This window comes from Mesoplodon densirostris, chromosome 1 (assembly GCF_025265405.1).
Source record: "Mesoplodon densirostris isolate mMesDen1 chromosome 1, mMesDen1 primary haplotype, whole genome shotgun sequence".
NCBI classification, from domain to species: Eukaryota; Metazoa; Chordata; class Mammalia; order Artiodactyla; family Ziphiidae; genus Mesoplodon; species Mesoplodon densirostris.
Genome location: NC_082661.1, coordinates 75016540 through 75040915, shown reverse-complemented (window position 1 = coordinate 75040915; position 24376 = coordinate 75016540). Strand labels below are relative to the sequence as shown.

Sequence of the window (24376 nt, the reverse complement as noted above, 5' to 3'; positions counted from 1 at the left end):
CCATTTTATTGGCATAGAGTTGCTTGTAGTAGTCTCTTAAGATGCTTTGTATTTCTGTGGTGTCTGTTGTAACTTCTCCTTTTTCATTTCTAATTTTATTGATTTGAGTCCTCTTCCTCTCCTTCTTGATGAGTCTGGCTAATGGTTTATCAATTTTGTTTATCTTCTCAAAGAACCAGCTTTTAGTTTTATTGATCTTTGATACTGTTTTCTTTGTTTCTATTTCATTTATTTCTGCTCTGATCTTTATGATTTCTTTCCTTCTGCTAACTTTGGGTTTTGTTTGTTCTTCTTTCTCTAGTTGCTTTAGGTGTAATGTTAGATTGTTTACTTGAGATTTTTCTTGTTTCTTGAGGTAGGCTTGTATAGCTAGAAACTTCCCTCTTAGAACTGCTTTTGCTGCATCCCATAGGTCTTGGATCGTTGTGATTTCACTGTCATTTGTCTCTAGGTATTTTTTGATTCCCTCTTTGATTTCTTTAGTGATCTCTTGATTAGTTAGTAACGTATTGTTAAGCCTCCATGTGTTTGTGTTTTTTACGGTTTTTTCCCTGTAACTCATTTCTAATCTCATAGCATTGTGGTCTGAAAAGATGCTTGATATGATTCCAATTTTCTTAAATTTAGTGAGGCTTGATTTGTGACCCAAGATGTGATCTATCCTGGAGAATATTCCATGCGCACTTGAGAAGAAAGTGTAATCTGCTTTTTTGGATGGAATGTCCTATAAATGTCAATTAAATCTATGTGGTCTGTTGTTTCATTTAAAGCTTCTGTTTACTTATTTATTTTCATTTTGGATGATCTGTCCATTGGTGTAAGTGAGGTGTTAAAGTCCCTCAGTATTATTGTGTTACTGTCGATTTCCTGTTTTATAGCTGTTAGCTGTTGCCTTATGTATTGAGGTGCTCTTATGTTGGGTGCACATATATTTATAATTGTTATATCTTCTTCTTGGATTGATCCCTTGATCATTATGTAGTGTCCTTCCTTGTCTCTTGTAACATTCTTTATTTTAAAGTTTATTTTATCTGATATGAGTATTGCTATTCCAGCTTTCTTTTTTTTTTTTTTTTTTTGCGGTACGCGGGTCTCTCGCTGTTGTGGCCTCTCCCAGAGCACAGGCTCAGCGACCATAGCTCACGGGCCCAGCTGCTCCACGGCATGTGGGATCTTCCTGGACCGGGGCATGAACCCGTGTCCCCTGCATCAGCAGGGGGACTCTCAACCACTGCGCCACCAGGGAAGCCCTCCAGCTTTCTTTTGATTTCCATTTGCATCGAATATCTTTTTTCATCCCCTCACTTTCAGTCTGTATGTGTCCCTAGGTCTGAAGTGGGTCTCTTGTAGACAGCATATAGATGTGTATTGTTTTTGTATCCATTCAGCAAGCCTGTGTCTTTTGGTTAGATCATTTAATCCATTCACGTTTAAGGTAATTATCGATATTTATGTTCCTGTGACCATTTTCTTAATTGTTTTGGGTTTGTTTTTGTAGGTCCTTTTCTTCTCTTGTGTTTGCCACTTAGAGAAGTTCCTTTAGCATTTGTTGTAGAGCTGGTTTGGTGGTGCTGAATTCTCTTAGCTTTAGCTTGTCTGTAAAGCTTTTGATTTCTCCATCGAATCTGAATGAGATCCTTGCCGGGTAGAGTAATCTTGGTTGTAGGTTCTTCCCTTTCATCATTTTAGGTATATCATGCCACTCCCTTCTGGCTTGTAGAGTTTCTGCTGAGAAATCAGCTGTTAACCTTATGGGAGTTCTCATATATGTCATTTGTCGTTTTTCCCTTGCTGCTTTCAATAATTTTTCTTTAATGTTTGCCAATTTGATTACTGTGTGTCTCGGTGTGTTTCTCCCTGGGTTTATCCTGTATGGGACTCACTGCGCTTCCTGGACTTGGGTGGCTATTTCCTTTCCCATGTTAGGGAAGTTTTCGAGTATAATCTCTTCAAATATTTTCTCTGGTCCTTTCTCTCTCTCTTCTCCCTCTGGGACCCCTATAATGCAAATGTTGTTGCATTTAATGTTGTTCCAGAGGTCTCTTAGGCTGTCTTCATTTCTTTTCATTGTTTTTTCTTTAGTCTGTTCCTCAGCAGTGGATTCCACCATTCTGTCTTCCAGGTCACTTATCTGTTCTTCTGCCTCAGTTATTCTGCTATTGAATCCTTCTAGTGTAGTTTTCATTTCAGTTATTGTATTGTTCATCTCTGGTTGTTTGTTCTTTAATTCTTCTAGGTCTTTGTTAAACATTTCTTGCATCTTCTCGATCTTTGCCTCCATTCTTTTTCCGAGGTCCTGGATCATCTTCACTATCATTATTCTGAATTCTTTTTCTGGAAGGTTGCCTCTCTCCACTTCATTTAGTTGTTTTTCTGGGGTTTTGTCTTGTTCCTTCATCTGGTACATAGCCCTCTGCCTTTTCATCTTGTGTATCTTTCCGTGAATGTGGGTTTTTGTTCCACAGGCTGCAGGATTGTAGTTCTTCTTGCTTCTGCTCCAGTTTGATTGTTTTGCATGTAGCTGTCCACTTTTCCCAAAATCATTTATTGAAGATGCTGTCTTTTTCCTATTGTATATTCTTGGCTTCTTTTTCATAGATTAATTGCCCATATAAGTGTGGGTTCATTTCTGGGCTCTCTGTTGTGTTCCTTTGATCTATGTGTCTGTTTTTGTATCAGTACCATACTGTTTTGATGACAGTAGCTTTATACTGTAGTTTGAAATCAGGGAGCATGATACCTCCAGCTTTGTTCTTCTTTCTCAAGATTGTTTTAGCTGTTTGGGGTCTTTTGTGTTTCCATACAAATTTTACAATTATTTTTTCCAGTTCTGTAAAAAATGCCATTAGTATTTTGTTAGGAATTGAAGTGAATTTGTAGATTGCCTTGGGTAGTGTGGTCATTTTAACAATATTAATTCTTCTAGTCCATGACCAAGATATATCTTTGCATGTTGGTGTCATCTTCAGTTTCTTTCATCAGTGTCTTATAGTTTTCTGAGAAGAAGTCTTTTACTTCCTTAGTTAGATTTATTCCTATTTTATTCTTTTTGATGCGATCGTAAATGGAATTATCTTCTTAATTTCTCTTTCTGATAGTTCATTGTTAGTGTATAGAAATACAACAGATTTCTATATATTAATTTTGTGTCCTGCAACTTTACCAGATTCGTTGATTAGCTATAGTAGTTTTTGGTAGTATCTTGAGGATTTTTTATGTAAAGTATCATGTTAGCTGCAGTGACAGTGTTACTTCTTCCTTTCCAGTTTGTTTGCCTTTTATTTATTTTTCTTGTCTGATTGCTGTGACTAAGACTTCCAATACTATGTTGAATAAAAATGGTGAGAGTAGACAACTTTGTCTTGTTCCTGATCTTAGAGGAAATGCTTTAACCATTGAGTATGCTGTTAGCTGTGGGCTTATCATATATGGCCTTTATCATATTGAGGTGTGTTCTCTCTATACCCACTTTGTTGAGAGTTTTTATCGTAAATAGATGTTGAACTTTGTCAGAGGTTTTTTCTGCCTCTATCCATATGATCATATAGTTTTTATTGTTCATATTGGTAATGTGGCGTATCACATCGGTTGATTTGTGGATATCGAACCACCCTTTGCACCCCAGGATTAATCCCACTTGATCAAGGTGTATGATCCTTTTAATGTGTTGTTGAATACATTAATTGCTGAATATGTGCATTTTAAATTCTTTATAGCACTGATGGCTTTCTGTGCATGTGTGTCACTTTGTTAGGTGCTGTGGGGGGCACCGTATATATACCACATGTGAAATATTCCAGTCAGTCTAAACCACAGGAGGCTTGAGAGACAAACAATCTTTTATTTTACCTGTAATTTTAACACACAAATACCTTATAGAGGAAATTCAGCCTTGGTTATTCAGCTCTACAGCTTGGCATCAGTATATTTTTAAGTTGAGTTACATAATATATTTAACTTTTCCTAAACATTGAGAGAGTCCAGATTTCCCCTGTGATAACTTGATGACATCTTATGGTTGACTTTTAGTGGGGTGAAGGTTCCAGGACATAACAACCTTTGTCTCGTTCCTGAACATATGGAAACGTAAAGAGGTTTGATGTTATCCAGAACTTGGGCCCACTAGGTGCATGATTCTCTGAGTTTAGTTTAATCTCAGTTTTTAGAAGTTATTTTTCTTCCCTTCTCTGCTCCTTTCTCCATACTTCCCTTTTTCCAGTGGAGGCTCACAGTTCATTTAGCTGAAGAAGATCTGGCCTTCATGTGGGAGTCAGTAGTTCCTTTCTCCCGAGTGGTGGGGTCCCTACCTTTGCTGTTCAGTGCTGCACAGCAACTCCTAATATGGTGGTAGACAGTTGGCGTTGCATCATTGCTCCTCATTCTGTCCTAACTGTGGCTTGTGATTTCTAAATCCACTCTTGACTTTTAAAATCCTATTACCATAAAACTCTTTCATCTAGTATTTCTTACTGGATATACTAGGCATAAAACTTTTAAATAAAAATTACCTATATCTGAATATACTATGAATGTTTAGCCTTTGTATTTTTCCATATTATAAAATATTTACCAGATGATTAGTCTGGGACTTGCTTTCCTAATTTATTTCCCTTACATAAGCATTTTAGCTGAATAAATAAAAATAAAATGAATTGCTAACTGCCCTGCTCTGATGTTTTTCTTTATATATATTGATGTACTCTCTGCAGGTCAATGAGACCTAATCCCAGAAGGTTTTGTACTTCATCTTTCTGCTCTTCTTCATTTTTCCGTTGGTTGATAGGTTTCCTATTAGCCAACTTCTGAGCTCTTGAGCTAGTCCTATTGCTCTGCTTCTGGCTTCCCTCTCATCTCTTCATTATTCATTCTTTCATTATCCATCATCAATCCGATATCTGTTAAAAGCCTGCTACTGTAGTTAGTCACATTCTAGGGCACTGGCACTACAGAGCTTAACCAGCTGTGTTTCTGTCCTTGAGGAATTTAACGTTTTAGGTGATAGAAATTAGAGTATGTAACTCCTAGAAAGTGTCCTAGAAACCGTAGTTTCAGTGTATACATAGCATACTGGGAGGCACAGAAGACTGAGTTTGGAAAGGCTTATATCAGATCTTTCTCATCTGTTTGTTCATTTTTAAAAGATTTTTTTGGGGAGGGCATAGTATACATTTTAAAAAATTTTATTGAAGTATAGTTGATTTACAATGTTGTGTTTAATTTCTGCTGTACAGCAGAGTGACTCAGTTATACATATATATGTTCTTTTTCATATTCTTTTCCATTATGGTTTATCACAGGATATTGAATATAGTTCCCTGTGCTATACAATAGGACCTTGTTATTAATCCATCCTATATATAATAGTTTGCATTTGCTAATCCCAAACTCCCAGTCCTTCCCTCCCCCACACCCCCTCCCCCTTGGCAATCACAAGTCTGTTCTCTATATCTGTAAATCTGTTTTTGTTTTGTAGATATGTTCATTTGTGTTGTATTTTAGATTCCACATATAAGTGATGTAAGGTGGTATTTGTCTTTCTCTTTCGGACTTAACTTTGCTTAGTATGATAATCTCTAGGTCCATCCATGTTGCTGCAAATGGCATTATTTCATTCCTTTTTATGGCTGAGTAATATTCCATTGTATGTATATACCATATCTTGTTTATCCATTCATCTGTTGATGGACATTTAGGTTGTTTCCATGTCTTGGCTATTGCAGATAGTGGTGCTGCATATATCTTTTTTTTTTTTTTTTTTTTTTTTTTTTTTTGCGGTATGCGGGCCTCTCACTGTCGTGGCCTCTCCCGTTGCGGAGCACAGGCTCCGGATGCGCAGGCTCAGCAGCCATGGCTTATGGACCCAGCCACTCCGCGGCATGTGGGATCTTCCCAGACCGGGGCACGAACCCGTGTCCCCTGCATCGGCAGGCAGACTCTCAACCACTGCGCCACCAGGGAAGCCCTGCATATATCTTTTTGAATCATAATTTTGTCTGGGTGTATGCCCAGGAGTGGGATTGCTGGATCGTATGGCAACTCTATTTTTAGTTTTTGGAGGAACCTCTATACTGTTTTCCATAATGGTTGCACCAGTTTACATTCCCACAGACAGCATAAGAGGGTTCCTTTTCCTCCACACCCTTTCCAGCATTTATTATTTGTAGACTTTTTTTTTTTTTTTGCGGTATGTGGGCCTCTCACTGTTGTGGCCTCTCCCGTTGCGGAGCACAGGCTCCGGACACGCAGGCTCGACGGCCATGGCTCATGGGCCAAGCCGCTCTGCGGCATGTGGGATCCTCCCAGACTGGGGCACGAACCCGTGTCCCCTGCATCGGCAGGCGGACTCCCAACCACTGTGCCACCAGGGAAGCCCTATTTGTAGACTTTTTAATAAAGGGCATTCCAACTGGTGTGAGATGGTACCTCATTGTAGTTTTGATTTGTATTTTTCTAATAATTAGTGATGATGAACATCTTTTCATGTGTTTGTTGGGCATAGAGTTCTGGGTTGACAGGTGTTTTTCTTTTAGTACTTTAAAGATGTTGTTCCATGGTCCTCTTGTTTGCATTGTTTCTGATGAAAGTCTGATGTGATTCTTTTCTTTTTTCCCCTCTTTATAATGTTTCTTTTTTTTTCTGCCTAAATTCAACATTTGCTCTTAATCTTTTTGGTTTTCAGCAGTTTTAGTATGAAGTTTATAAGTCTTTCAGTATATTTAGGTCTATTTCTTTCAGTTCAGAGTTCTTTTACTTTCTTGGGTTGGTAGTTTATTCTTTTATTGGTTTTTGAAAACTCTTGACCATTATGTCTTCAAATATTTCTTTTGTCCTATTCTCTCTCCTCCTTCTGGGACTCCAGTTACACATATGTTAGACAATATAATATTTTCCCGCAGCCTAAAGATGCTCTGTTCTTTCACACTTTTTTGTCTTAACTTTTCAGCTGTATTAATTTCTATTCACTTATTTTCAAGGTTACTGATTCCTTAGCTGTATCCAATATATTGATTTTCCCATAGGAAGAATTTTTAAACTCTGATAATTAAAAAATTCTATCATCATTTGACTTTTTTGTTTTTAGTATAGTGTACATCTCTCTGTTGAAATCCTTTATCTTTTTAGGCATGCTGTCCACTTTTGCACTAGATCTTTTAACATAGTAATTTTAATTATTTTAAAGTCCTGCCTGATGGTTCTAACCTCTGGGTCGTTTCTGGATCTTGCTGTATTTCTTAACAGTGGGTGTTTTTTCTTCCTCTTTTTCATGTGTCCTAATTTTTTATTGAATGCTGGGTGTTGTGTCTGGAAGAACAGTAGAGATTGAGGTAAGTGGTATTTATGCTTTGGCATTTATGCTTCTTCTGTCACACTGTTAGTGTAGTGAGTTGAGTTAGTTTAATAAGTAGTTCAGCTGGGTTAGGGTTTCCTTATTCTAGTTATTCTTCATGTGACACCCGCTTCACATTTCTCCAGTGGTGAGCTGTTTTCCTTGTGCTTAGTGTGGGATCTGGCCTGCTGGAGGGTTTTCCCCAGTGTTTCTGCTCCATCCTCAGCTTTTAGCATTTCCTGTATGCCTGTACCACAGAAGGGGTCTCCTTCCAGGCTCTTGCTCCTCTCTCACAGCAGTAAACTACTGTTGCTTATTACTTAGTGCCAAGGTCATGATGGGGGAGGAGTGGTGGTTTTCAGTTCTGCTGGTCCAGATTCAGTCTTAAGCAGGACCTATGCTTCTGGATCTTGGAGTGGGTCTTTCTCAGTGTTGCTTCCCCTCCCTGCACGGTAGCCAGCCTCTCTTTGAACCTGGGAGGTCTTGGAGGGTGAGTTTTCTGCTCCTCACGTGCAGATCCCTGGTTTGTATCGGTTCAGGATCCTGGGCCAAGAGAGTTTCTTCCACCTCCTTTTGGCAGGCCATACTTGCTTCTACCCCTCCCCCAAAACAGCAGACCCTGGGAGGCTAGGGGTTGGGTGGGGAGTGGTTTCCTGCCCTCCCCCATCAGCCTAAGGCTTTTGTCTTGGATGAGACAGTGCTGCAGGGAGTGGGCAGAGCTTTGTGCTTGTGCGCCACCGAGGGAGCGGGCTCTGGTCTCCAGACCTGCTCTTCACGTTCCTTCTGCATACCTCCTGTAGGCCTGCTTGTGAGTGAGCGCAGAGCTCCTCACGTCTGGGTTCCCAGTGATACTCACCTGTCACACTAGTCCACACTCAGCCTTGAAGAATTTTCAAAACTTTAAAGCTGTTTTCTTCTTCCTGCTTTTCTTGCAGCCATCTCTTCCTCCCAGGCTTTACCAAAGGGAGATAATTCATATGTCTTGACTTTTCTTGGTGGGACTTGTCACTCTTTGGAAGCAGCTCATGTTACTGCTTTAGGACCTCAGCTCTGTGATGGGCTCAAGAAAGTTTGATTTTATAGATTAGCTGGCCTTTCTGTTTGTTAGGTGGTGGTCTATTGTGTAATCTGTTTTATTTTCAGTGAATTGTCTATCCTTACTCTACTTTTACTCTTTTGAGGTTGTTTATAGTTATAAATTTGTATGAAATCAATAAATATTAATTCTATGCCATTTTCATTGAAACTGTGTTTTCAGTATTTTTCCTTTATATTTAGATTGTAGTTTTGTTTGCATTTCTTATATATTGAACCTATCTTTTTTTTTAACTTGAGATTTGTCGTATCAATGTTAGAAAGTTATACTTAATTCTGTTTTCTTTTTTCTTTTTCTATTTTTGGCCATGCCATGCAGCTTGCAGGATCTTAGTTCCCTGACCAGGGATCGAACCCTGGCCCATGGCAGTGAAAGTGCAGAGTCCCAACCACTGGACCGTTAGGGAATTCCCAATAGTTCTATTTTCTGTTAGTTTGGATTGTCTGTTTTTTATATCTAATTACTGATTCTTAAGTGTTTTATAAAACTTCAGAAAAATACACATAGATATTCTCATAAAATTTTAGGGGGCTCATGAATCTCAGAAGCCATTTTATGGGCTATAGATAGTTCCAGATAGTTCAGACACTTAAGAGATTATTAAACTTAAGAGTGTGATGGCTACCCTCCCTCCATTCTTTCTTTCCTTCAATTCCTAAACGCTTCTTTGGGGCCCTACTCAGAGTTGCGTCCTTTGAGTTTGACACTTTTACCTACATAGAGGCTTTTTTCTTTCTTCTTTTTTTTTTTTTTTGTAGTGGGAAGATGATTTGTTGTTTTTCAACAGAAATTTATCTTGAGAAAATTTGGCAGTTCTTCTGTAAATCTAAAAATATTACAGAGCGTTCTTGTATATCCTTCACCCAGCTTCCTCTTAGGTTAATAACTTACATAAGTTAATAACTTAATAACTTAGGTTAATAACTTACATAAGTTAATAACTTAATAACTTACATTTCTCAAAACTGAGAAATTAAGCTTGGTACTTTGTACTAAAGCACAAACTTATTTGGATTTCACAAGCTTTTCCACTATTATCCTTTCCTATTCTCGGATTCAATCCAAGATCCCTCACTGTATTTAGACTTAAATTATTTTTAACCATGATTCTGTAAAATGAAAATGCAGGCTCATGTGGTGTCTGTTATGCACAGGACTTTGCCTTTTTTTTCCCCGTAACGGTAAAAAATTTAGTGTTGACTGCCACTGTACAATTGGTCACCCCACCTCCAGTCCTGTCTGCCTTTTATTCCATTTTATATTGTTGACAGAATCACATTTCTAAAGTGTAGTCTAATCCTTTCTGTTTTTTTACTCTAAAATATATATTGATTTTTTCCCCATTGTTTATAGAATTAAGGTAATTTGTGTTCAAGCTTTTCCATAGTTTGGTTCCAAGCTGCTTTTTAAAAAATTATTGTCCTTATGCCTTTCACCACAGTGTTTACTTTTTTCTTTTTTTGATGCCATTGCTTTCCTTAGTCTCTGTGGCCTTAATGCCTTGCTCCCAATTTGTTTGTTCCTAATTAATGATTATACCTATTATTCTTCCTTTTTTTTTTTTTTTTTTTTTTTTTTTGCGGTATGCGGGCCTCTCACTGCTGTGGCCTCCCCCGCTGCGGAGCACAGGCTCCGGACGCGCAGGCTCCGGACGCGCAGGCTCAGCGGCCATGGCTCACGGGCCCAGCCGCTCCGCGGCATATGGGATCCTCCCAGACCGGGGCACGAACCCGTATCCCCTGCATCGGCAGGCGGACTCTCAACCACTTGCGCCACCAGGGAGGCCCTATTCTTCCTTTTATACAGATATTAGTCTATATTATTCTTGCTAGACAATCTGATAATTGGACAGTTTCATTCAAGGTTTTGAAAAAGAGGGATAGATAAACTAACATCTAGTTAATACTTCTTGTAAGGGACATGTATGTGGGACTTTGTGTCTTTTAAAATATTTGCTTTGATTGTTAGAATCTCAGGGGAAGTGGTCTTTTGTCCTACTTTAGCTTCTAACCACCTCTCACTTGAATTACTTTGGTGGTTTCCTACTTGGTCTTTGCACTGAGTACTTTGTGTATGTTGTCTAATTTTATTCACAGAGTAAACCTATGAAGTATTTCAGAGATATTAACTAACTTGTTCATGAACTTATTGGACTCCATACCTAGGATTCCAGGTACATGGATTCCTAGAATTCATTTTCATATGCCTCTGGCTTTTACTTTGAAGAGTGTTCTTATTACAACCCAAGTACAATATAATTAAATTTACGGCCAGAAAGGTATTCTGGTTATATTAGTTTAAGACAGGGAAATTTTCTTTTGAAAATTACTCATTTTTATTCTAAAGCTGGGTGGTGACAAAAGAATAAATGTAAATGCCTCCTTAATGCAATTGCTTTTTTGGGAACCACCCTCTTTTGGGGAAAAGATTTCAGTTATATGCTTTCCTAAGTAAATGACTTCACTTCCCATTGAAAGTAAGTATTTCTGTTTGTACTGGTTGATCCTGTGAGTTAATTTAACAAATACCTAGTGCCATACATGCTAGGCACTGTTGTAAACCACTGTGGATGTGGCAATGAATTAGACAGTACAGATTCCTGCCTCATGGACCTAAAGTTTTGGTCCTTACTACCATTATTTATAAACTAGAATGACTATATAAATTCTTTTTTTTCTTTTATAACATGATATAGAATTTAAAAGTACAATTGAAGGAAGAAATATGCACACATACCCAACTACTTCTGTTCTGGCGTTTATTCTCCTTTGATTTTCTCACAAAGTTGAATCTCAGATGAACATTAGGATACATGGGGAAACCAGTGCACACTTGATGTTCAGCTCAGAGTTTATGGTTAGTTGGTGATACAAGGAGTTTCTTTGCCTGCTGCACCCTTATCGCAAGGTGACTTAGTGTAACGTGCTTTTCCTAACAAGCTCCTTCTCTCTGGTGGTCCAGGGGTAGCCAGTGCAATTCAACTTCATTGTCATCACAAAGACATTTAAAAAAATATTTTATTTATTTATTTGTTTATTTTTTTGGTTGTGCCGGGTCTTAGTTGTGGCAGGCAGGCTCCTTTAGTTACGGCTCGTAGGCTCCTTAGTTGCAGCATGCAAACTCTTGGTTGTGGCATGCATGGGGCATCTAGTTCCCTGAGCAAGGATTGAACCCGGGCCCCCTGCATTGGGAACTTGGAGTCCTAACCACTGCACCACCAGGGAAGTTCCACAAAGATATTTGTTAGGTTTTCCAAGGGTGGGTTGTGTGAGCTCACATGGTAGAGCTAATATCACTAATATAGATTGTGGGTGGAGGGGATGAAGATGTCGAGTGCAGTGGTGTTTTCAGGGAATAGTGACCAAATCTCCATAGCTTTCTAGTGTGTGCTTTGAGTGGGGATGTGAAGATTAGAGGTTCTGCGTTGACTAGCATTATGTCTAAGAATATAATTGTGAGTGCTGGCAGGGAATGGCACAGGTAGAGATGGAAGAGCAGAACTCTTAGCATGTGCAAAGCCTTTGGTAGTCCCTTCAGTAGCACTATTGCTTTTTTTTTTTTTTTTTTGCGGTACGCGGGCCTCTCACTGTTGTGGCCTCTCCCGTTGCAGAGCACAGGCTCCGGACGTGCAGGCCCAGCGGCCACGGCCCACAGGCCCAGCCGCTCCACGGCATGTGGGATCCTCCTGGACCGGGGCACGAACCCGTGTCCCCTGCATCGGCAGGCGGACTCTCAACCACTGCACCACCAGGGAAGCCCAGCATTATTGCATTTAATTTTTGTTAAGACTTTGAGAAGTAGTTATAATTTTCCTCATTTTACTGATGAGGACACAGATTCAGGGAGGTGAAGTTGTTTGTCCCAGGATGGTTCAGGTGTTTGACAAGTGCTGCCTCCTCTGATGATGCGTGGAATTTTTTCTATCTGATGCTCTGTATTACTTTGGAGAGACTCTTCTGAAATGAATTCTACCAGGTATTGTTTCTTTAACATTCTTTACTGTCGACAAAAAATTAATCCATCTAAGAAAGAAATGGAAAACTTTATTCGAGTCAAATAGAGGATTTTATTAACCCAGGAACAGGCCCTCAGCAAGCTCTGAGTACTGTTCTGCCCTTAAAGGTCAAAGCACAGTTATATAGGTTTTTGAGACAGAGGGCTGTACATTAAATGACCTAGATAGTTTGGACAGTCCAGATCTGTGAGTACAAAGTGGGGGTCATTGTGGCCCCTTACAAGATCATGAAGGAATGTTATCTTTTTTAAAAAATTAATTAATTAATATATTTATTTTTGGCTGCGTTGGGCCTTCATTGCTGTGCGTGGGCTCTCTCTAGTTGCATCGAGCGGGGGCTAGTCTTTGTTGCGGTGCACGGGCTTCTCATTGTGGTGGCTTCTCTTGTTGTGGAGCACAGGCTGTAGGTGCACGGGCTTCAGTAGTTGTGGCTCGTGGGCTCTAGAGCGCAGGCTCAGTAGTTGTGGCACACGGGCTTAGTTGCTCCGTGGCATGTGGGATCTTCCCAGACCGGGGCTCGAACCCGTGTCCCCTGCATTGGCAGGTGGATTCTTAACCACTGCACCAACCAGGGAAGTCCCCAAGAAGGAATGTTATCTTTTAAGGAGTTGTCTTGTTGGTGCTAGGAGAACATTGCTCTTTATGATTGAACATGAATTTCTGCCACTGGGGAAGGTTAGGCCAATGCATAATGCAGATACACAGTGCACAGTAGAGGGGAGAGAGGTCAAAGGGCAGTGAAATTTTTTCATGTTTAAATTTTCCTTGATTTGCCTTAGAATATGAAATTTTATCATTATTAAGATATGGAATTGATTTTCACTGTCCAGGAAAAAATATTTTTAGTGTGGTCTACAGTGGGTATTAGGATGAAGGGTATTTTGGTTCTGTCATCTCTGGATTGTCTTATTTCTCTTTTGATCTGGCTTATGTAGTATAATTGGTATAGGCAGTGTGGTCATTTAAATAAATACTTAATTTCTCAGTATTTTTGTCAGGGCATCTTTATTTTCTCAGTATGCTTCAGTTGGCACATTTTTATCCAAGAAGATAGAAGACACTGGAAAATACTGAGGGTTTTTTATTTAAGTTTTTTCCTAACCCTTGAATGGTCACTAGATGGCCTGCTGGTATTGCATTTTAACTTGGCGGGTTATGACATAAAGAAGTAGGCTTCTTGCTGATGGTTTTAATCTAAAGTGATATTTTAAATACTGTTTTTAAATCTACTAGGAGCTCTAGATTTAGTAGTGCTATAAATTATTTAAAGGTTTGTCTTCTTATGAAATGGTGGTTTAGTGCTCGAAATGGGTTTTATACTGCATGTAAAACCAGACTTTGCAGCTCAGTTTTAAAGTGATGCCAGTATGTCGTTAGTGTTCATGCTTTGGATGCATGTAGCTTAGATAATAGAAATTTAATAGTTTCATAAAAATATCATTGAGCTCTAGTGTTCAAATCTGTTGAGATTTGGCTCAAGAAAAAGTTCAGAAAATACTTAAAGGAAAAATTTAAAGTGTGAAGTCACTGTGTTTATTAACTTGTTCACGGTTCTTCAGGAAGATTAAAAAGAGAAGGCAAGAACTACTATTTTCAGGTAGTGAATGTTGTTTGTTCTGCTGGCCAGTTTCCAGGAAAAAACAAACAATTTTCTCTTTGAACAAAGATATGGATACAACATACGTTAGGTCTTAGATTGTATTTAGTCAGTCAAGCAAAAAAAAAGAAGAAAAAATTTTGAGTATCCATGTTACATTTTAAAATTAAATTTTAAAATATTTCTAGACCTTCCTCATTAATGGTAGCATGTGAATTTGTTTACTGACCCCCTACTCAGGAGAATTCCTAGGAGCACCCCTGTTTCCTCTCTACCCTTAAATACTTGGTGACTATGGAGCTCTTAAAACTGGAAGTAAGGGGTTAGGTACATGAACACTTGTTCCTGACCTGGCTTGTGATCTATTTTTGTTTTAAAGGAAATTTCCTTAAATAAAAGGTTTTATTTGTACAGGTTTCAGAAGAACACATTATTTTCTAACAGCTGACGGTGTCTCTGGGAATCCAAGTGAATCCCAACTAAAATGGGTAGCTCATGTGGCAGGGACTTCATGTTCTGATGTCCAGATCTCTTGTCTCACTTTGAGGTGGTTTTGACTCTTTTAGATGTTCAGTAGTGGTTTTGGAAACGAAAACTATTTGTCAGTAGAATGTGCTAGGAACTGGCTGTGTCTGCATTTTAAAAACTTTTTGTCTTCCTGATAGTTCTCTTCTCTCTACATGTCCAATCCACAGAGAACTTGCTTCCTCTGAGTATGTGTCCCATGTTCCTGTTGGCTCCTGCTATGTTTGTGTTAATTCCAAAAGTGCTCACTTTATGTACCTTTTTAGAAGAGAAAAACAGTAGCAACCTCTTGAACCTTTATTTTGCCCTTGGTTAGATATCAGAAGAATTTTATATCTAAGTTGTGAGGTTAAAATTCAGTTTAAAATAATTGCAGGGTGTGAATTTTGAAAAGGGAAGAATTTTGTGACATGCTTGTAATGAAAACAATTTTATACTTAAATAATTTTAATAATAAACATTAAACAATAAAATTTTATGTTATTTAAAATTATTTTCTCAAACGACTTCCCTCCTTTTTGAAAAGAAAGTGATTATAGGGGAATTCCCTGGCAGTCCAGTTGTTTGGACTCCACACTTCCACTGCAGGGGGGCACGGGTTTGAACCCTGGTTGGGGAACAAAGATCCTGCAAGCCATGTGGCATGGCCAATAAAAATTAAAAAAAAAAAAGTGATTATAGCCTCTATGTTCATGCATACAAAGCAGCACATTACTAACATGCATTACTAAAGCTAAGGCATTATTAGTGTACAGAACATTAAAAAAATAATTTGGTTGGTTTTATAATATAGATACCACTCTTTCGTGTTCAAACTAGTTCTCCTGGATTTGCTCACAAACTGTACATTTGTTTTTTAACTTAGGGTGTGGTTGGAAGGAAATAGACATGATGTATAGAAGGAAACATTTGTTGGTTCTCAGTTCTTACTTTGAACAGAGTCTTTTCAGAGGGAGCAGATTCACATACCTGAGTGTACACTCCAGTGTCGTGGCGTTCTACAGAAGGGGAGATTCCAGGGTGGAGGCAAGGCGGAGACACACCCAGCCTTGTGCTGGGAGCATTACAGTGGGCAGTGTGCACTGCTGCTATTCATTAGTATTTGTGAGCTGACTCTAGTGATGATGGCTTAGGAAACCAGCTAAAAATGCCCTGTTGCGTCCAACAGAGATGAAAAGATTTAGTCTGTTGGATGCGCTCCTCTGACCCTCCAAGACTGTTGACAGCTATTAGTGGTATATAGGGTGTGGGGGAGAGTAGTCAACACCATCACAAAAAAGGCATCTCATCCTTACAAAATAATATAGGCTTCAGAGATGGCAAAGAAAGCTTTATGTAGAGTTGTTTGTATCTGTGAAATTCTTCTCTTCCCTGGAGTTCCTGTGTCATTTATTCCCAGACTGTGATTCTGGTTTTCAAAGTTCTAAGGGGTCTCAAGTGGTGGAAGTGGAGGTTTTCAATTTATTCACAGTGATGGAGTTTGAGAAAGTTGGTTGAAAATCGTTCACTTGTTATTAATAGAAATGTTTAGATGTAACTGAAATGTTGAATATCTTTACTTTTTGTCTAGGACTTTATTAACACAGAAAGATCACACACTGACCAGAAACACTGGGAATTGTAAATGTTTAATAAAATCATGAAAGTAAACTAAGAACAATTTATGTGGCAAAATGTTTTATAACTTAGTTTTATGGGAAAAACAGTAAAGGTTTTTCTTTTAATTTTTATTTTTAAAAATTTGTTTTTTTATTTGGAGGAGCATAGTGTTGGGACCTGAGTTGGAATCCCAGTTCCAACACTTATCAATTAACTGTACGACCTTGGAAAAAATAACCTGATTTCTCTGGCTTCAATTCTCTCATCTGTGAAATGGGAAATAAAAATAGTACCTGTCTCAGAATTGTACTGAGGATTCTATTAATAAATGTAGAGTGCTTAGAACAGTTCCTGGCATGTAGCAAGCACACTATAACTATTTATTGAGTATTTATTTGTGTGGTAAGCACATTGGAACACGGTACAACAGGGGTTTGGGGCAAGTTATTAACCTCTCCTGAGCCTTAATTTCCTCATCTGTAAAAGGAGGATAGCAATAGTTTCTTCTACTTTCATAGGTAGGATTGCATGAAAATTAAATGAATTAATTCACGTGAAACCCTTAGAACATTGCTGGTATTGTTGTTAGCATCCAGTAAATGTGAGCCCCGCAGTTTACATACTTTAAGTCATTTGTCACAGCAGCCCTGTAACTACACACACACACACACACACACACACACACACACAAACTTTTTGGTGGCAGTGTTGTTAAACAGCTGAGACAGAGAGAAGGTGAGAAATGTTAGATAACCTGCTCAAGGTTGCACTGTTAGAATCTGAACTCAGGTCTTAAGTACAAAAATCAGAAATAACTGACCTATAGACCTGTGTTGCTTTCTTGTAGCTCTTTTTGGTTTTGAAAATGTTGTGTCTCTAATGTTTTGTGATTAATGCAGATATTTAATTTCAAGTGTGAAATTTTACACTTGTGAAACTTTACCATACTCTTTCTCACAAAAGCCCTAATGAATGCCTGACTTTTTGTGTAATTTAATTTAGCATTTGTTCCTAGTGTGGAAGACTTAAATTCTTTATTTTACAAAAATGTGTGTTCCTCAAGGTACCTTTCAGAGCTTTACATGTCCAAGAAGCTAATTGAACATATAGGGAGTGTGTGCAGTTCACTTAATGCACATCATACTGTTCTGGGAAAAGTTGATTCTGAATTTTTGTTTTCTGGTTGATGGAGTAATAGCCTTTGTAAAATGCTGAAGCTACCAGTTGCCCTGTAATGCCCATGAGTGAAAAACGCTTGGAGGGGAATATACAGAAATGATAATAATAGCCATGTATAGGGTGATGGGTTTTTCTCCTTTCCACATTCTCTTTATTGCTGTTTTATAATTTAAAATAAATGTATTAAAGATAATTCCTGGAGTTAGGAGGTACAGAATGGACTACCTTAAGCTATTTCTCTTTGTAGATTTAAAAAAGAGTCTTTACAAGGTTGTACAGTATTTACATCTACAAAGAGAAAATTGAGGCAGCCAGTGGAAGCTGTCTCTCTTCCTTCATCATTATTCTTTGATGCACTCATGTAGTGTTTACCATTAGTAAATACAATAAATAGCCTTCTGCTGTGGGTACCTACTGCAGGCTTAATTGCAGAAGGCGGTCTGGAAGGTTTATGAAGTGCCCTGTGCTGTGCAGAGTTTGTGCTTAACACACACTTTGTACTTTCCCGTGAGTAGTGGGATGCTCAAAGGACAAAGGGCCTCCAGAGACCTAGCTGAACGTGGTATGGTAGTAAGCAGTGCTTCATTATTTATGTCTTTTAATTTTATTATTTCTTTCTTTTTTCCTTCATCTTTACTCTTCTTATTCATTCTTGGGTTTTTCATGAGAAAGATCAGAGGCCTTGAATTTACTGGTAGGAGGAGCTTGATTCTGGTACATGATTTAGCCAGTGCAGCTCTATCTTTGAGGGAACAGAACATCAGAAAAATGTAGTAGAATAATTCTTTCTAGATTCTCAGAACCCATACGGACTGCTTGAGTGGTAGCACTCAGGCTTTCATGAGATCGTCCAGCTTTGAGACACATATCTGACTCTGCTTTTTTCCACTACTGAAGATATTAATCAAAGTCCAAATGTAAGTTGAAGTTTCTTCCCAAACTTTTTCTTTCTAAAAGTAGTAGGTATTGTCCTTAAACACCTGGTTCTACCATTAATATTCATTTTGAATTACTTTTTCTGTTGTTATGCATTTTTTAAAATGGGTTTTATTTTTTAGAGCAGTTTCAGGTTCACAGCAAAACTTGAGTGGAAAGTATAGAGAATGAACTCCCATGGCTCCACTCCCTGCTACACACAGCTTATCCTGCTACCAGTATCCCTCACCAGAGTGGTACCTTTGTTATAATGGATGAACCTACATTGACACATTGTTATCATCCATAGTTCATAGTTTACATTAGTGTTGAACCTTCTATGGGTTTTGACAAATGTGTAATGACATTTATACACCATTGTAGTATCATAGAGGATAGTTGCACTGCCCTAGAAAATCCCCTGTGTTCTTCCTATTCATCCCTTCTCCCCTCCCCTGTAACCCTGGGCAACCACCAATGTTTTTACTGTCTCCATAGTTTTGCCTTTTCAGAATGTCACATAGTTGAAATCATACAATATGTAGCCTTTTCAGATGGGCTTCTTTTACTTAGTAGTCTGCATTTAAGTTTTCTCCATGTCTTTTCATGGCTTGATAGCTCATTTCTTCTTAGTGCTGAATAATTAATATTCCATTGTCTGGATGTACCACAGTTTATCCATTCATCTACTAAAGGACTTCTTGGTTGTTTTCAAGTTTTGGCAATTATGAGTAAGGCTGCTGTAAACATCTGTGTGCAGGTGGATGTAAGTTTTCACCTCATTTGGGTAAATACCAAGGAGCATGATGGCTGGATTATTTGGTGAGAGTATGTTTAGCTTTGTAAGAAATCACCAGATTGTCTTCTAAAGCAGCTGTACCATTTTGCATTCACACCACCAGTGAATGAGAGTTCCTGTTGCTCCGCATCCTTGTCAGCATTTGATGTGGTCAGTGTTTTGGATTTTGGTCATTCTAATAAGTATATTCTAATAGTGGTATCTCGTTGTTTTAAATTGCATTTCCTTGATGATATATGATGTAGAGTATCGTTTCATATACTTATTTGTCATCTGTATATCCTTTTTGTGAGTTGTCTGTTCAGGTCTCTGGCCCATTTTCTAATAGGGTTCTTTTCTTACTGTTGAGTTTTAAGAGTTCTTTGTATATTTTGGGTAACAGTCCTTTTTCAGATATGCCTTTTCCAGATATTTTGTCTCAGTCTGTGGCTTGTCTTCTCATTCTCTTGAGAGTTAATTTATTTTGCGTAAGAAATTATTGCTTGGATACATATGGAAAACCCTTAATCAGTGCCAGTTTTGTATGCTTATAGAGATTACTTGATTGATTTGACTGGAAAATTTTAAAGTAATTAAACACATTTAGTAGGATTTCCCTGGTGGTCCAGTGGTTAAGACTCTGCCCTTCATATGTATAGCTGATTCACTTTGTTATAAAGCAGAAACTAACACACCATTGTAAAGCAATTATACTCCAATAAAGATGTTAAAAAAAAAAAAAATACTCTGCTCTTCCACTGCAGGGGGCGCCGCTTTGATTCCTGGTCAGGGAACTAAGATCCTGCATGCTGTGCAGTGTGATATAAATGAATACTAGGAAGTTTGGTTAAAATTTCCGGACTACATTTCGTTAAGACATCAGAGAGTGCTGTTTCTCAAACTGCAGTGGTGGGAGTAGAGCTGACGTGCTCTGGAATAGTGTGTTACATGACTAAGAAGGTGGCTTTCGTGACGGTGGTGACAAAGATGCATGTGGAAGCTGGAATGAAATGGTTTTATAATGAAAATAATGATTATGTTTAGAGTGCTTTTTTTTGTTTATTTCTTTGTTTCCAAATTATTTTTATCATTACCCCTTACTTGAGGTCACCTCTTCTTTGCAGTTGCATGATCTTGACTTATATGGCACATTCCAGGAATTTCTGTCTCGCTAGATAGTGGGAGATTACAATTAATGAAGTCTTGCATGTGGGATGTTACCTGCTTGCAAGTAGACCAGCTGTCACTAGGAAAATTGATTGGGAGGTACAGCATTAAATCCCTCTCTTACACTTCGTTTTTTAAGTCTCATTTTGAAATGTTCATTTTCTTCATTAAGATGCCCTTTGGAGAAAGCTAAATTGTTGAATCAAACATTTAACTGTACTTTTGTGTACGTATAGGATATTGTACCTGTGGATGCCTCTTATGAAGTGAAAGAACTGTATGTGCCAGAAAATAAACTTCATTTGGCAAAAACAGATGCAGAAACATTACCAGCATTGAAAATTAATAAAGTGAGTGCTTTGTTCCTTTTCCTACTGAGTGATTTAACCTTATGTATAGTTGTTAGTCTATAGAATTTGTGATTTTATTTTTGTGTTTGAGGGTGTGGGTGATAGTGGTAGTTGTGTATATCACAGTTCCCAGGGATGGGAAATATGTTTAATTTGTAAAACCATATTTCCAAATTACCATGGCTTTGATTTCATTTTAGTCATAATATTTATTTATTATGAAATATCAAAGAACAAAGATTATGTAAGATCTTTAGGCTTATCAAAAGGAATGGGTTCTAAAAGATTAAAAACCTTTAATTATTAAATAATTTAAATGAACATTTTTTTCCTTTAAACATGTTTCCTAATCCCTTGTCAAAACCCTGACTTTCCCTTTCTTATATTGTGAAGAATAATTCTGTTGTGTATCTTAGCTCTAATAATAGCATTAGGTGTTTTTCCCAATAAAAAACTGCTTAGTTAAACTAGATATGACAGTGGCAGCTATAATTTATCACTTTCAAATCTTAGAGAATTTTAAATTGTGTCATTCAGATATACTTTAAAAATGGAGAGATTTAGGCATAAGAACGTGGACCAGGACTAGAATTTCTCAGCCTTTCTTTTAATATAGTTAAAATCCTGGACACCCAGGGAGGTGCCAAATGTGCAAGTAAGGAGAAAGAAAAATAAACCCCCAACCCTTCTGAGGTCGGAGGAAGACTCTTCAAAGACTTACTCAAATTCCTGATAGGAGTACATTATCTAGGTGATTTGTGTGATTGGGTTTCTGACCAGAAGCTAAGCAGCAGGGGAGCAGAGAGAGGGAGAGTTGGAGAGCAGAGCCACTCAAAGCTGACTTTGCAAAGGAACAACAGATTTTGTCACTGACAGACTGTGCATCAAATGAACGAACACACACACACACACACACACACACACACACACGGACAGGACAGGGAGGAGGGAAGGGGAGAGAGAGAGAGAACGAAACTGAGAATGATTGCATATGAATCCAGGTCAGTTAGACTCTATAACCCAGAAAAACAGCTGCTTTTTCTAAATGTGATCTTTTTTTCAATATGGTAGTTTGTTCTTTGCACAGCAGTATGCAAAGTAATTAATTTAAAAAATTAGGTTACATCATATAATGTATGCTAGGCTGCCATAACAAATACCATACCCTGGATGGCTTAAACAACAGAAATGTATTTTCCCATAGTTCAGTAAGTTAGAAAGTCCAAGATGCAGGTGCTGGCTGGTTCGTTTCCTGGTGAGGCTCCCTTACTGACTTGCTGTCAGACGCCTTCTTACCTTATCCTCACAGGGTGTGTGTGGGAGCTCTGGTGTCTCTTTCTCTTATGAGGGCACCAGACCTATTGGGTTGGGACCCACCCTTATGACCTCATTTATTCTTTATCACCCCTTCAGGGCCCTGTCTTCAGATACATTCACATTGGGGGTTAGGGCTTCATATTTTCTGGGGGACATAAACATTCAGTCCATAATAGATACCATCTAGAATTAGATTCCAATAGAGAAGAATAGTGGCCATTGTCAAAGGTTTAGGAAAAATTAGTAAGAGGAGAACTTGAAAGTGAAACAATTTGGTGCACGAATATAATTTTTTCCTGTGAATTGAAGGAAGGGAATGCTTTACCATTATTTGATTTTTCAGTGGAACATGCCAACCTAATACTTTGGGAATACATGGTAAGTCACATCATAATGCACAGCTCTTGGCCAGGTGCTTTATCTTTTTTCATATAATTCTCATATCCAGGTATACCCATATATATATATATATATATATATATATATATATATTTATATACACACACGCACACACACACACAGTTAAAAAATGAGCATATCCAGCTTGCGTTAATTCATCAATTCTTTAATATTCTGATGGGATCCACTAGAAATCTTAAAGTTCAAGAAATAATATAGTGTTTGTAAAATGAAGGGTACTCTGTCATTGGTGAGGGATTTTTTTTGGTAAATATTTTTATCTAAAGTTTGTTTTAGTTCAGGACAGTGGTTGTCAGAGTGTAGTTTCCAGACCATCATTGTTAGCATTTTCTGGGCACCTGTTAAAAATACAAATCCTTATGCCACAGCAAACCAGCTAAATCAGAAACTGGGGGGTGGAGCAGTCTTCATTTAACAAGCCTTCCAGAGGTTTCTTAATACATATTAAAGTTTGAGGACCACTGGTTTAGGAGATGCTATTCTTACTAGAAATGTTGGGAAGCCTAATGTTATTCAAATTTATTAAGAAAAATACATACTTTCCTAGTGCCCTTATTGTTGATTAGATTTGTAAAATCTATAAACATTCTTGAGAAGTTCGTTTCCATTGCTTTCAAAATTAAACTGCAAAAAGCCATTAATACTTTTGTTCATAAGTACATGAAATAGAGCATTTTTCTTTACTGTCTCATTTACTAGGTGGATATGCAGTGGGTGCAGGTTTTGGCAGAAGGTTGGGCAACCCCGCTGAATGGCTTTATGAGAGAGAGGGAGTACTTGCAGTGTCTTCATTTCGATTGTCTTCTGGATGGTAAGACATTTTAAAATATTCAAGTACATTGAGTATGGAAAAGAAAGCACACAGTTGCAGGGATTCGTCACTATTTATAGAGAGTACTGGTAATATCTTAATGGAGATAGCACTTAAAGACTAAATTATATCAGTACTGAATATTTTAAATGTATCATGAGATCTTTCCATTTTTAGTTTTCTTGATTGTGACTTATTGCAGGGGGAGAAGGACAACCTGGGGATTAGGGCTGAAAATGGATTTAAAAAACAAATACAGTTTCCCTATGCCATATCCACCTGATCACGGTAAAAAGCCTCTCCCCAGGAAGTGTACATACTTACTAATTGTGCTGTGCTGAAGCCCATGCTTGCTTAAGCCAGGTGTTCTAACAAGGAATCAGGGAGTCCCAAGTTAAGGGGTCCTGAAATAGGTGGTTAAAAGGATGGTTCTTCCTACTCTTTTAAAACACTAAAAAAAAAAAAATTGCCAAAGAAATATTAGGGTATTGAAATTACATTCCAGCTACCTTAAACTTTGTATACTGTTGGTAAGATTAATTTACTACAATAAAGAAAATATTGCTAAATGTTAAAGAACTATGCCATATGATCCAGCAATTCCACTTCTGGGTACTTACGTGAAGAAAACAAAAACACGAACTAGAAAAGATATATGTTCCCATATGTTCATTGCAGCATTATTTACAATTGCCAAGATTTGGAAGCTACCTAAGTGCCCATCAATAGGTGAATGGATAAAGAAGATGTGGTGTGTGTATATGTGTGTGTGTGTGTGTGTGTGTGTGTGTGTGTATACAATGGAATACTATGCAGCCATAAAAAACAATGAACTTTTGCCATTTGCTGCAACATGGATGGACCTGAAGGGTATTATGCTAAGTGAAATAAGTCAAACAGAGAAAGATAGATATCATATGATTTCACTTATATGTGGAATTTAAAAAACAAAACAAAAAAACAAACAAAACAAAAACAGACTTGTAGATACAGGGAACAAACTGGTGGTTGCCAGAAGGGGGTGGGGGTAGGCTAAATAGGTGAAGGGAATTAAGAGGTGTATAAACTTCCAGTTATAAAATAAATAAGTCACAAGTATATCATATACGGCATAAGGAATAATATGGTAATAATTTTGTATGGTGACAGATGGTTACTAGACTTATGGTGATCATTTCTTAATATGTTTAAATGTTGAATCACTATGCTGTACATCTGAAACTAACATAATATTGTACGTCAACTATAATACTTCAATTTTTAAAAAAAGTCATAGAACC

The 24376-nt window shown here is 37.9% G+C and overlaps 1 protein-coding gene across 4 annotated transcripts in view; it reads left to right on the top strand.

Moving 5' to 3' along the window:
* PAPSS1 (3'-phosphoadenosine 5'-phosphosulfate synthase 1) overlaps positions 1-24376 on the top strand; it is a 109443-nt gene that overhangs the window by 34081 nt on the left and 50986 nt on the right. For all 4 annotated transcript variants that reach the window (XM_060104579.1, XM_060104607.1, XM_060104597.1 and 1 more), the window contains 2 exons: positions 20435-20548; positions 22985-23096. In XM_060104579.1, the coding sequence (XP_059960562.1) occupies positions 20435-20548; positions 22985-23096 (226 nt within the window). The remainder of the gene's footprint in view (positions 1-20434; positions 20549-22984; positions 23097-24376) is intronic.